The sequence below is a fragment of the Chiloscyllium punctatum genome, chromosome 38, assembly GCF_047496795.1.
Source record: "Chiloscyllium punctatum isolate Juve2018m chromosome 38, sChiPun1.3, whole genome shotgun sequence".
Classification (NCBI taxonomy): domain Eukaryota; kingdom Metazoa; phylum Chordata; class Chondrichthyes; order Orectolobiformes; family Hemiscylliidae; genus Chiloscyllium; species Chiloscyllium punctatum.
In genome coordinates, this window is record NC_092776.1 from 24,211,627 (window position 1) to 24,225,027 (window position 13,401).

General features: G+C 38.3%; 1 protein-coding gene across 1 annotated transcript in view; it reads left to right on the top strand.

The window, feature by feature from the left end:
* dclre1a (DNA cross-link repair 1A (PSO2 homolog, S. cerevisiae)) overlaps window positions 1–13,401 on the top strand; it is a 72,645-nt gene that overhangs the window by 35,224 nt on the left and 24,020 nt on the right. Inside the window, exons 2-4 of the mRNA XM_072557372.1 lie at window positions 147–1,793; window positions 3,962–4,095; window positions 10,303–10,421. Coding sequence (XP_072413473.1) covers window positions 147–1,793; window positions 3,962–4,095; window positions 10,303–10,421 — 1,900 coding nt within the window. The remainder of the gene's footprint in view (window positions 1–146; window positions 1,794–3,961; window positions 4,096–10,302; window positions 10,422–13,401) is intronic.

Consider the following 13,401-nt stretch of genomic DNA (forward strand, 5'->3'; position numbering starts at 1 on the left):
ATGGAAACAGTAATTTTAAATTTAAGGTTCTAGGAATGAGAAAATTTGATATATTTTGGTCATTAACAGCATATCTCGTAAAGACATTTTTGTTGCATAATAAATTAATAAAATTCCATTTCAAGATGATTCACTTTATTTTTCAGAATGCCCTGATGGTTTGCTTTGCAACAATACAATTCCAAGACACTACAAACGATACTCCCATTTACTGCTCGCTGAAAGTAGAGCACTGGGTCAGAGTGATGTTCAATCCACAGTTCTGCATAGTTCAATTAAAGATGCCTTCACACTTTCACCAGATCCTAACAATAATAATCAATCTTTACAGAACAATCAGTCTCCCTGGATTCAAGAACAGCTGACAAACAAAAATCAAAATGCCCTCCTACTGCTAAAATCTCCTGTCTTCAAAGTTAAGGAAAAAAGCTCAAAAAAATGCAAAATGGCAAAAGCAACAAAAGGAAGCACTTCTGAAAATGTTTCAAGGGGGAGTGTTTCTGCAGCATCACCCAGTAGCCTACACAGAGGATTGCCTAGTTCAGCACCGCTGTTAACAAAAGAAGTGGAGCCTGGGATTAATACAGATAGATTTTTTAATGTAAGCAGTACAAAAGTAAAGCTAAATAGTCTTCTAGAAGGCAAATCAACTTCTGACCTTGATTCAAATGCCAGTAATAATAGCAAGGATGATATCAGTTACTCTCCACTTTGTTATAATAAAATTCCAGATCAAAAAAAGTTATCTTCAACAAGGAGAAGATTGTTTCATGGTCAAACTATTAAACACAATTGTAAACTCAAAGGTGGCAATATTTCTGACCTTGTAGAGAATAATAACCATAAGCAAGAATTGGTTCATAAATCTTGTGGTCTTAAGGACACGATCACAACTGATTTTAAAACTAGTGCTATTGGTCCAGATTCCAGTCTATTAACTACCAGTGCTAATGTTCTAACTAGAAGTAGAATAAGTATTACAACACAACCACACCAGGCAAAAGCTGTACTGCCATTGGATAATGAGAAGATGAAACAGATTAGGAACTTGTCACAAACTAATTTAACAGATTCAAACTTGATTAAATTGCAATCAGTCAATTCAAGTTCTGATAATTTACTGAAGCCTCTTCAAATTAAACAGGAACCAACCAGTTTACCAGATTCCACTCAAGTTAAGCAAGAACCAACCAAATCGTTCCAGCTTGCTCAAAATGTTGTTGTGCAGGAGTTTAATGTTTGCTTAGCAAGAAAAGAGGAGGAAGATCATTTTGGCTGTCCTGTGAAGACATCATTGTCTCAGTACTCCTTAATTTCACTTTCATCGAATGTTGTAAAACAGGATAGTTCCCATTCTGAAACTCTTACTTCTTCAAAAAGCATTGGACTTCAAAAGAATAGAATGACTTCGGAAATGGCATCACTGGGATTATTAGACAGAAGTTCCATAAGAATCCCCAAAAGGAATGATTTAAGTAAAGGTTTAAAGCAAACTGACATTGGAGTTTTTTTTGGACTTCAACCCAAAATCAAAGAGGAGCAAAAATGTTCAAAAACAATACCTCAAGGAAAAGCAAATGAATTGGTTTCTGAGATTTCATATAATGAAAGAAGGCAAAGACAAAGAAAGAGGAAAATAGAAAGCTCTACAGGTGATGAAGCTTCCATAGGCACTGTAGATAAACTTCAAATGGAGCGAGGTGATGGACAACAAGGAAGGACAAAAAGGCAAAGAAATGGAGTAAGCACATGTAAAAAGAACAAGCAGTGTCCCTTTTATAAGAAGATTCCAGGTAAACCATCAATTTATGTTTTGCTTATGATCAGTTAATTTGTTTTAGATGATATCTAGGAGTCAAATAATAAGTTACTCTGTCATGATATATTTGTGTAGTATGGGAAAATGTAATTTTACCTGTTTACAACTTATAATATTTTATTACGTATTTGTATGATCATTACAGAGAATATGAAGTTTGCAATAGTTCTCAACTCTAGTACTAATGTGCCACTTTATGTATACCTTTATATGTAAGCAACAGATAGGGATAACTGTTCAAATTTAGTTGGACTCTGATTAACTGTTAGTCCAATTGACAAGATGGAGCAAATGTAAATTTTAAAAGTTAGTCAAGGAAATTTGCATGTTGGTGACCCTATTAAATCGTAATTCGTTAATTAAATACATGACGTTCCAACATAAACAAGTGTTTAACCCATGCCACCTTTAATCCTTCCCTTCTTGTAAACAAAGTCCATGTCTCATATCCAAATGTTTTATTACTCATTTGTCATGTATTTAATTGATCCTAATCTTTAATATTAAAATATCTTGAGTGTTTCAAATCCCTCAGCTGATTCTATAAAAGAAGTCTTTTAATTTCTCTTCTGACTCTTTGCAGTTCATTTTAGATTTGTGGTTCCTTGTTCTACACCTGCTAGTCTGCTTCTACCTACTGTCTGGTCCCTGTCACCTCATTATTTACACTCTTGTGAACAATGCTTCACTTTTTGAAGTATTTGTGTTTATACTTCGTAGGTATTTTCTTTCTGAAGTGTCAATGGAGTCCAATGCTCACTACATTCCCTTCCCACCTACGCCTGGCCAGTCCCATTCCTCCACTCTGGATTTTTTTCAATCTTCTCCAGATTATGTCCATTCAAGCTCTGGGAGGATGAGAGAATGGAAGTAGTAGAATGTCTTTTTCTGGTTAATACAAACCTGTCACAAATTGTACTCCAGTTCGGAAAACTTAAATCTTTCATAGGAAGATGAGCAGCAAATTTTGACGAAGCCAAATAGTTGTTATCTCTCCGACATCGAAAATAAACCTTGTGTTGTGTTATGTGTAAAGCAAAGTGCTTTTGAAACAAGAACCGGTGTATTTATGTAAAACAAGAATTGCAGATACTGGCAATCAGAAACAAAAACAGAAATTGATGGAAAAACTCAGCATGTCTGGCAGCATCTGGAGAGAAAGCAGAATTGAAAACAACAAATACTGGAGATCACAGTGGGTCAGACAGCATCCATGTAAAGATAGCAAGCTAACATTTTGAGTCTAGATGGCGCTTCATCAGAGGTGAAGTGTGGTGGGGATAGCATTCATGCTACAGTTGGGGGGCAGGATGTGGTGGGAATGGTGGGGTGTAGGGAGCTGGTGGAGAAAAGATGTTGATAGTTCAGATTAAATCTTCAGAACGTGAAAATGGCAGAACAGTGGAGTGTCTAATTACCAGACCACTCGGGTGGGGGTAGGAGAGAGAGGACATGGTGACAGACAATGTAAAACTAAAGCTAAAAGAAAAGGAAGAATTTGAAGGAATTAGCCTCAATATTAAGTCCAGAAGACTGTAAAGTGCTTAGACTGAAAATGAGATGTCATTCTCCATATTGTGCTGTGAAAGCAGAGTTAATGTTTTGGGTCCAGTAACCCTTCAGAATTGATGGTAGCTAGGTAGATTATTATTAGCTTAGTGTTTTTTCTTATTTATACTATTTGTTATCAAACCAGAAGGAAAGAGAAGACATGGCCCAAATGTGGTCAAAATATAGGATCAGAAGAGAGGTTGAAAGGGGGAACTTGATTTAAAGATCTGGGAAGCTGAAAACATATCCATCAATGGCAGTAATTTAAAATCTGAAATGTGGATGTGGAGATCTTGAAGGCTTATAGAGTTGGCTGAAGTTAGAGAGGGCAAAGAGGGAGATTATGGATTTATGTTAGAGTTTTTGGATTCTGAGCCAGTATAAGAAAGCAAGGAGTGGTGGATGAACAGAACTTAGTGTGATTTAAGAGTTTAGATTTTACTCTTCCCTGCACTCCTTCCCAAAAACAAAAGAAAAACTGTGTCAGTGTTTCCTTCATGTCAGGACTTTTGACTGTTTTGATAAGTCATCAATATTTGTATTATACAGCAGCAAACAAACTGTCTTCACAGCTGTTCTTTGTGCTTTCAGGAACTAATTTCACGGTGGATGCCTTCCAATATGGTGATATTGAGGGTTGTACTGCCTACTTCCTGACTCACTTTCATTCAGATCATTATGGAGGCCTTACCAAGAATTTTAAATGTCCTATTTACTGCAGCACAGTAAGTTATGTAGTATTTGAGAGAGAACTTCTCGGGCATATTATGCATTTGAAACACAAATTTTGGTTTTCACTCTGCGCTGTAGCAAAGTCCAGTGAACTAGTTGCTAGCCATTTGGCTTATTGGGAATCCAGTTTTGGATGATTGCATTTTTGATTGGTGTGTAATAATTTGTTTTGCTATAGTTGGACATGTAATTAATGTACTTACACTTTCTATTTCATCTTAAAGAAGACCAGTGTTTATTTGATTGAACAATGCCTTGCATCTCACTACTGAATGGTGTAAATACAGGTACATGTACCTGTATTGTGAGCAAATCTAAAGGGTTTTCTGTTAAGTTAGTTCTTGTGGTTATAGTGACATGGTTCTAACTATGTCTGTGGCTGGATAGCAATTTCTATTAAATAATTCTATATTGTGGGAAGAGAGAAATAAAATTCCATGGATATTGGAAATCCAAAAATAAATGCTGGAACTATTCAACAAATCGGGTAACATTGATGGAGAGAAACCATTAATCTTTCAGGTTGAAGACCTTTCCTAACTGACATCCAACCAGCAACATACTTTCAGCATTTTCCTTTCTTCAATTTAGATTTTCTGTTTTTTCTTTATTTATCCCTGTGTCACTTGTCATAGTCAAACAGCATAGAAACAGATCCTTCAGCCGAGCATGCGTATGCTGACCAACAAACATCAAACTATATTGATCCCATTTAGCTGCTCTTGGTCCATAGCCTACTGTGCCCTGGCATTTTAAGTGCTCATCCTGATACTATTCAAATATGCAGTAGTACCTGCCTCCATCACCACCTCAGGCATGTTTCTACCACTCTCTGATCTCTTCATGTCCCCTGTCAACCACCCACTACTCACCTTAATCCTACTGGTTTTACCATGGCAAAAAGTTGCTCACAATCTACCCTATCTATGCTTGTCATAATTTCTTGTATCTCAATCAGATCCCCTGTCAGCCGTCTCTGCCCCAGGGAAAAAAAAATAATTTAATTTGGTTTAACTTAGTTAAATTTAATTTTGATAAATGCTAGATATTGCATTTTGATAAAACAAACAAGGGTAAGACTTGTACAGTTAATGGTAGGACCCCTGGATAGTGTTGTTGAACAGAGAGACCGAGCAGTTTGGGTACATAGTTCTTTGAAAGTTGCATCACAGGTAGAAAGGGTGGTTAAGGTGTTGCCTTCATTGCTTAGACAATTGGCTTTAGGAGTTGGGATGTTATATCGAGGTTGGAGAGAATGTTGATGAGGCCCCTTTTGGAGTACTGTGTACAATTCTGGTCGCCTTACTTTTGGAAGGATATTATTAAATTGGACAGATTCTGAAAAGATTTCCTTGGATGTTACTGGGTTACCAGGATGACTGGAGGGTTTGAATTATAAGGATAGGCTGGGACCTTTTTCACTAGGGCACAGGAGATGGAAAGGTGACCTTAAGGAGGTTTATAAAATCATGACAAATGAAGATAGGGTAAATGGAAAATGTCTTTTCCAGAGGGTGGGGGGGAGACAAAATTGGGAGGGGGGGGTGGGATTTAAGATGAGAGGAATGGCAACTTTTTCACACTGGTTTGTAATGTGGAATGAACTGCCAGAGGAAGTGGTTGTTATAAGTACAGTTACAAAATTTAAGACATTTTGATAAGTACATGAATAGGAAAGGTTTAGAAGGGTATGGGCCAAAAGGACGCAAGGGGCTAGTTTAGTTTGGGAAACTTGGTCGTCATGAACGAGTTGGACTGAAGGTTCCACTTCATGCTGCATGACTCTAAAACAAATGTAGCCTTTCCAGTTTCTCCTCCTAACTGAAGCTTCTCAACTCTGGCAACATCCTGGTGAATCTCCTCAGCAGGCAGTCCAGTGTAATCATGTCTTTCCGGTAGTATGGTGACCAGAATGACAGTGTGTTCCATCTGCGGCTTAACCAGTGCTGTTGCACCATGACTTCACTGCTCTTATATTCTACACCCTGGCAAATGAAAGCAAGTATCCCAGATGCCATCTTCATTATCCTTTCCTACCTGCTGACACCTTATACACCAAGGTCCCTTTGTTCCTCTGTACTCCCTAGAGATCTACCATTTGTTATGTTAAGTCCCTCCCTCATTAGACCTCTCAAAATGTATCATCTCTCACTTATCAGGATTAAATTCCATCTGCCGTTGCTTTGCCCAATTTACCAATTAATCAATACCAAACTGTAACCTGAGACCATCCTCCTCCGTATCAACAACATCACCAATTTTTGTGTCATCTGCAAACATTGTAAATGTAGAAGATGCAATTACTTTTTGTATGTAATAAACATAAAAGTCCCAGCATTGATCCCTGTGCGACACTGCTGGTCATAAACTTCCAATCAAAAAAAACCCTCCACCATCATCCTTTGTCTCCCATTTGCACACCAATGTTTGATTGAATTTGTCAACTTGGACTCTTACGTTTTGGACCAAGCTTCCATGTGTCAAAGGCCTTACTGAAGCTCTTGCAAACTGCATTAGCTAAACTACCATCATCAGTATATTTAGTGACCTTTCTAAAACAACTCAATTAAATTAGTCAGGCAGGATCTCCTTCCAACAGGCCTCCAGTCTGAAAAACAACCCTCTACCACCACCCTCTGCCTTCTACCTTCGAGCCAGTTTTGTATCCAAATGGCTAGTTCTCCCTGTATTCCATGAGATCTAACCTTGCTAATCAGTCTCCCATGTGGAACCTTGTCGAATACCTTACTGAAGTTCATATAGATCATGTCCACCACTCTGCCCTCATCAATCCTCTTTGTTACTTTTTGAAAAAACTCAATCAAGTTTGTGAGACCTGATTTCCCACGCACAAAGCCATGTTGACTATCCCTGATCAATCCTTGCCTTTCCAAATACATGTACGTCCTGTCCCTCAGGATTCCCTCCAACAACTTGCCCACCACTGCTGTTTGTCATTTTTATAAACTACCTGGATGAGGGCATAGAAGGATGGGTTAGTAAATTTGTGCATAACACTTAAGATTGGTAGAGTTTTGGATAGTGCAGAAGGATGTTGTAGGCTACAGTGGGACAAAGGTAAGTTGCAGAGCTGGGCTGAGAGTTGGCAAATGGAATTTAATGCGGAAAAGTGTGAGGTGATTCATTTTGGAAGGAGCAACAGGAATGCAGCATAAGGGCTAATGTTAAGATTCTTGGTAGTGTAGATGAGCAGAGAGATCTGTGTCCACGTACATAGATCCCTGAAAGTTGCCACCCAGGTTGATAGAGTTGTTAAGAAAGCACACAGTGTGTTAAGCTTTTATTAATAGAGAGATTTAATTTTGGAACCATGAAGTCATGCTGCAGCTGTACTGGACTCTGGTGTGGTGCACTTGGAATATTGCATACAGTTCTGGTTCCTGTGTTCTGAGGGATGTGGAAGCCTTGGAAAGGGTTCAGAGGAGATTTACTAGGATGTTAACTGGTATGGAGAGAAGGTCTAATGAGGAAAGGTTGAGGGACTTGAGACTGTTTTTGTTAGTGAGAAGTTTGAAAGGTGACTTAATCGAGGCGTATAAGATAATCAGATGGACAGCAAGAGTCTTTTTCCTCAGATGGTGAAGGTTAGCACGAGGGGGCCTAGCTTTAAATTGAGGGGTGATAGATATCGGACAGATGTCAGAGGTAGTTTCTTTACTCGGAGTAGTAAGGCGTGGAGCGCACTGCCTGCAACTGTAGTAGATTCACCAAATGTAAGGGCATTTAAATGGCCGTAGACATATGGACAAAAATGGAATAGTGTAGGTTAGATGGGCTTCAGATTGGTTTCATATGCTGGTGCAACATATAAGACCAAAGGGCCTGTACTGTACTTCGCTGTAATGTTCTATGTTTTATGGAACATCTGTGTTACACCTGCTTAAAACCACTAGCAAAGTTAGGGTCTGGATTACTTTGGGGTCTGGCCTGGTCTACAACACTTCCCACTTACAGAACATGCTGGTTCTGAATTCACTATACTACTTTTAAAAGATTCCCCTTTCCAAACCTTGCCTTACCACCCCTGCAAGTAGCTGCTCCCAGTCTGTCAACCAAATCCTGTCTAATAATATTGAAATTGGCCTTTTCTAGTTTGGACACTTTACTTCTACACTATCCTTATCCCTAAGGGCTTTGAAACTTAGAGTAATGGTCACTGATGCTTAAACTACTTGACTGGCATGATTCCCGAGGAAAAGGTCTAGCACTGGGTCTGGCTGGCTGGACTATCTACATACTGGGAGAAAGTCAGGACTGCAGATGCTGGCGATCAGAGTAGAGAGTGTGGTGCTGGAAAAGCATAGCAGGTCAGGCAGCATCTGAGGAGCAGGAGAATCAACGTTTCAGGCATAAGCCCTTCATCAGGAATCCTGATGAAGGGCTCGTACCCGAGACATAGATTCGCCTGCTCCTCAGATGCTGCTTGGCCTGCTGTGCTTTTCCAGCACCACACTCTCTACATATTAGCACAAATTGCTCTCCTGAATGCATTTTAAAAACTCCACCTAGCTAATCTTTTTACACTTGGGCGATCCCAGTTAATGTTAGCAAAGTTTGAAATCCCCTGCTACTATATTTCCTATCATATTTCTGTGCTATGTCTACACATCTGCTCCTCTATCTCCTTCTGGCTATTGGGAGGCCTGTAATATAATCCCAGCAACATGATCACCTCTTTCTTGTTTCCAAGCTCTATCCAGAGGCCTCATTTGAAGAGCCTTCTAAGATATCCTGCTTCAGTACTGCAATGATGGTTTCCTTTTTCAATTAAACAATGCTCCCTCCTCTCATACATTCCTCTCATCATGCCTGTAACTCCTCTACCCTGGAATGTTAAGCTGCCAGTGTAGTCCGTCCTTCAACCATGTCTCTGTGATTTCAGTAATATCATTCCTGCATGCTGTAAGTTGGTCCACTTTACCAGTCAGACTCCTTGCATTAAAATAGATAAAAGTTAGCTTTCCGGTCATCCCGTGTGCCTTGTCATGCCAGTGTCTTCCCTGCCCCCAGACTGTCCTGGTATTCCTTCTATATCTGACTGAATCTTGTTCCTGACTTTATATTTACTTTCTGTCCAAACCCCCTGACAAACCACCCAGTAAGGACATTGGACCCATTCGGATTCAAGTGCAACCCATCCAGCTTGTACAGGTTCCACCTACCAAAGAAACTGTCACAGTGATCCAAAAATCTAAAACCCTCCCTCCTACATAATCGTTTTAGCCACATGTTCAACTGACCTATCTTCCAATTCCTGTATTTGGTAGTGCGTGGCACTGGAAGTAATCCAAGGTTACAGCATTCCTAGTCCTCCTCTAATCTACTACTTAATTCTTTGATTTCCTGTTGTAGGATGTCATTTATGTTTTTACCCATGTCATCATTCCCAACATTTACCACTACTTTTGTTCACTCTCCCCTTCAGAATGCCATGCAGCCACCTCTGACACATCCCTGGCCCTAGCACTAGGGAGGCAACGGACCATTCAAGAGTAATTTTTGTGGCCACAGAATATCCTGTCAGTTACCCTTACAATTAAGTCCTATCATTAAAACTTTCCCAGGCTTTTCCTTCCCTGCTGCCTAGCAGAGCCAACTGTATCATACATTGAGAATTCCCTGTTGGGATTGTTTCTAACAAGTTACATTTCTGTACTGTCACTATTTTGGATTTAAAATGACCAACATGTTATCACATTCAAAAATTTTTATCCATCAATGAGTTGTTGCTTCTAGAACTCTTTCAAAAATCTATTTGAATTATCATGAACTGACATACAATGTTCTTCATGATATTCTACATAATTGGACTTAGGAACAAGTAACTTAATATCAAAATTTTGAGATTATATCAAACTTGGATGATATATTGAAATATTTGGCTGTACACAAGCAGGCAATGGAACATTCTGTCTCTGAGCTTGTAAAATAGTATTGGGGATATGTTCCCAGTTCTAGTTTTTAACTGCAAAACTCCCTCCCCCATACATATCTGAGTTGAGGCTAGGTCATGATCGAGACCTTTGTTCAACTAATTCAGTGGATTTGGTACTGTTCAAACCTTTATTAATGATAAGAGCTGCAAAAGATGCTAGAAGACATCAACTTGCTTACACAATCATAATAGTTGGGCAGTTTAGTAAATCATTCAATTAATTCTATTCCCCTTTAAATTTCAGATAACCAGAAATTTGGTGATATCTAAGCTTAAAGTGCAAGCGCAGTATATCTCAAGTCTACCTATGAATACTGAATGTGTTGTGGAGGGAATTAAGGTAGTCCTTTTGGATGCAAACCAGTAAGTATTTTAACATATGTTCCATGAAAGTTTATAGATATTATAACCTACAACACTGTTAAACTTTCAGGATAATGTCAGCTGGTCCTATATTGATGTGCAACATATATTTTGCCTCTGGCTAGAAAGTTTTACTCTGTGCCCAACTTCCATATATACCTTTTTTTATATTTTTTCTAATTCTTGCAGTATAATTCTTGCTTTTAAACTTTTAATAAATGTATCTCTGTCTGATCAAACTTCCTTTGCTCTCTGCAGACTCAAAAATTCTTTAAGACCTAAAAGTCTGTCTTGTTTGGCTTTCTCTGCTATTGTTGTTTCACAGGAAGTTCAGTTTCCAAATGGCATTATTTTATGATTTCTTTGCAGCTTAGTCTAGTCTTTAACTTGGTCCCCAATCCACAATTTTAGTTATTCAGCTGTCATCTTTCATGTTTGCTACGCCTCCCCTTTGCCTGCCTTTATGGAAAGGTTTTAACCATCTCTCTCTGGAAGCTGTGGCCTAAGCTCCACAATCTATCAACTGTGGTGTATTTTGCCAAATCACAAATCTTTGCCTGGCTTCAATTTTTTTGAAGCATTCAGGTCAGTTTCAGAACAATTTCTGTCTACACTGGTTAGTGTTTATCATTTGACGTCTATACCTAAGCTGACACTTGTGAGGTAGTGTTATGAGATATTGTGTTATAGGCTATCTTTATTAACTCACTTACCAGCTCGCTATTTTCATTAATACAGGGTTCCCGTTCATTCATTCGTAACCCTTCACTAACTTGTTATATACAATAACACCGTTTCATTCATTCACTCATTCATTCATTCATTCATAAATCCATGGTTTTCTACTACCAAAATTTAAAACAAACATTTTGAACCGATTACTGCATTTCCACACTTTATTGGCCTCTGCTACAAGCAGGGTTTAACTCTGAATAAGTGCAGGTTACGGACCAATATCATCCCCGACAAGTCTCCATGAAACATCCTGGCAATGCTTTTCTACAACCTCTACCATCTGGGAGAAGGTATAGAAGCCTGAACACATGCACCAGCTGGTTTCAAAACAGTTTCTACCCTACTGTTTTTAGAATACTGAACGGACTCTCAAACTATTAGCATTCGCCTGTACCTGTGTTTTGGTTTTTGCCACTGTTTACCTATTACTTATCTTTGCTTTTTAACTATGTGATCTGCCTGTATTGCTCACAAGACAAAGCTTTTCACTGTGCCTCGGTACACATGACAATAAATTCAATTCAATTCAATTCATTATTAATCAGCCCTCACCAACCATTTCATACTGAACAAGACCATCCCCATCATGTCTTCACGAAACATTATAATATTAATCAACCCTTCCCAACCATCTCCTGGACCTGAATAGGTTAAGTACTGTTAAATACTTTTTAACTGGGCCATTATCTCTTTAAGTGTTTCCATGCAATTGCATGAATGAATGAAACTCATACTGACAAATAGTAAATAAATCTTTCAACCCAGCTGCAATAATTAGTTTCATACCCTTTATTCTTTTAAGTATAGGTTCAATTTTTAACTTATTTACAGCAAATAGGCCTAGCATTTTTACTACATTTACGAATTTAAAAGACGAACTAACATCTCTTGATTATGCAAGCAAACCAGACAGGCACTCTTAATCCCATCAGAAGTAGCAGCCAGCAATTAGCACATATTTTAACTCTTCTCCTGTCTCCCAGGGGAGAAGCCCTTTAAAACTTTCTGTACTAGAGATAAAAATGTATCACCATAGTAATGGATTCTTAATGTATGTAAGAACTGTGTATAAAGGGGCTCTTGTAAGAATTGTTTTTCTGGGATTCTGTTGCCACCTCGAACTTGTGATTGCTGAATAAAAGAGGCTATTTCGCCACTCACCAATTTCAGTTGTTGTTTGAATACAATTCCACGCAATATAAGCTTTATATAGTGTAGGCATCACTGGGACTGAGATATGCATATGATTTACCTCGTATACTTTGGGAACTTTTAGTTCTGCATTCAAAAGTTGTGATTGTAAGAAACGTTCACAATGTGTAGATGAAGTGAATGAGATCAGTGAGTGGCAAAAATAATCTCTTTATTGAACATCCACAGTAGCAAAGTTCAAGGTAGCAATGGAATCCAAAATACAGTTTTGCAATAGCTTGTTTTATACACCGATTTTTACATATGTTAAAATTTTAGCACTATTGTGTGCCTGTTGTACACAGGTTGGCGTTGCATCTGTCCTGGGGAAACAGGAGATGGTTTAAGGACTTGCTAAATGCTGGCTGGTACCCCTGTTAGGACTAGAATGTCTGTTTAGTCTGAACATATATAATTAAGAGATATTAATCCTTTTGTCTTTTAAAGTTAGTAATGTTAGTAAAAATACATGGTCTAAATAAGTGCAAAAGTATACATGTGCTAAATAAAGGTATAGAGGATATTAAACTGATCTCCCACAGCTGGACCATGAAATTTCATTTACTATTTCCAGTTTTGACAGTTCTTATACACATTTTCATGTGGTTTCATGGAAGTGCTATTTTGATAGTAAGTTTCTTAAAGTGGTTAGTGGCCCTGTTTAATGTGTATTTAAAAAATATAAATCCGTATGTTTGTACAAGGTGGTGGTCCTAAATAAAAGTTAGAAATAGGTAGTGTATAAGGAAATTTCAAAGCGATAAAGAGCAGCAGACTGTAGGAACATGCTAGTGGAGGAAACTGTTTATGTCCTGCAACTTATTCAGATCCTAAGAGACGTTTACTAAGGGGTTAATTAATATTATAATCTTACCATAGTTTCGAGTGAATTATGGAGAAATGATAGTGGGGATGGTATTGTTCTGAATAGGTTAACATTTATTCACAGGTGGCTTTTGATCTAAACACTATTTGATACATGGTGCTGATAAGAATGGAAAGGTGCAAAGAAACAGTGGGTTGGAAGGGATGTTTAATTTAGTTTATCTTAAGA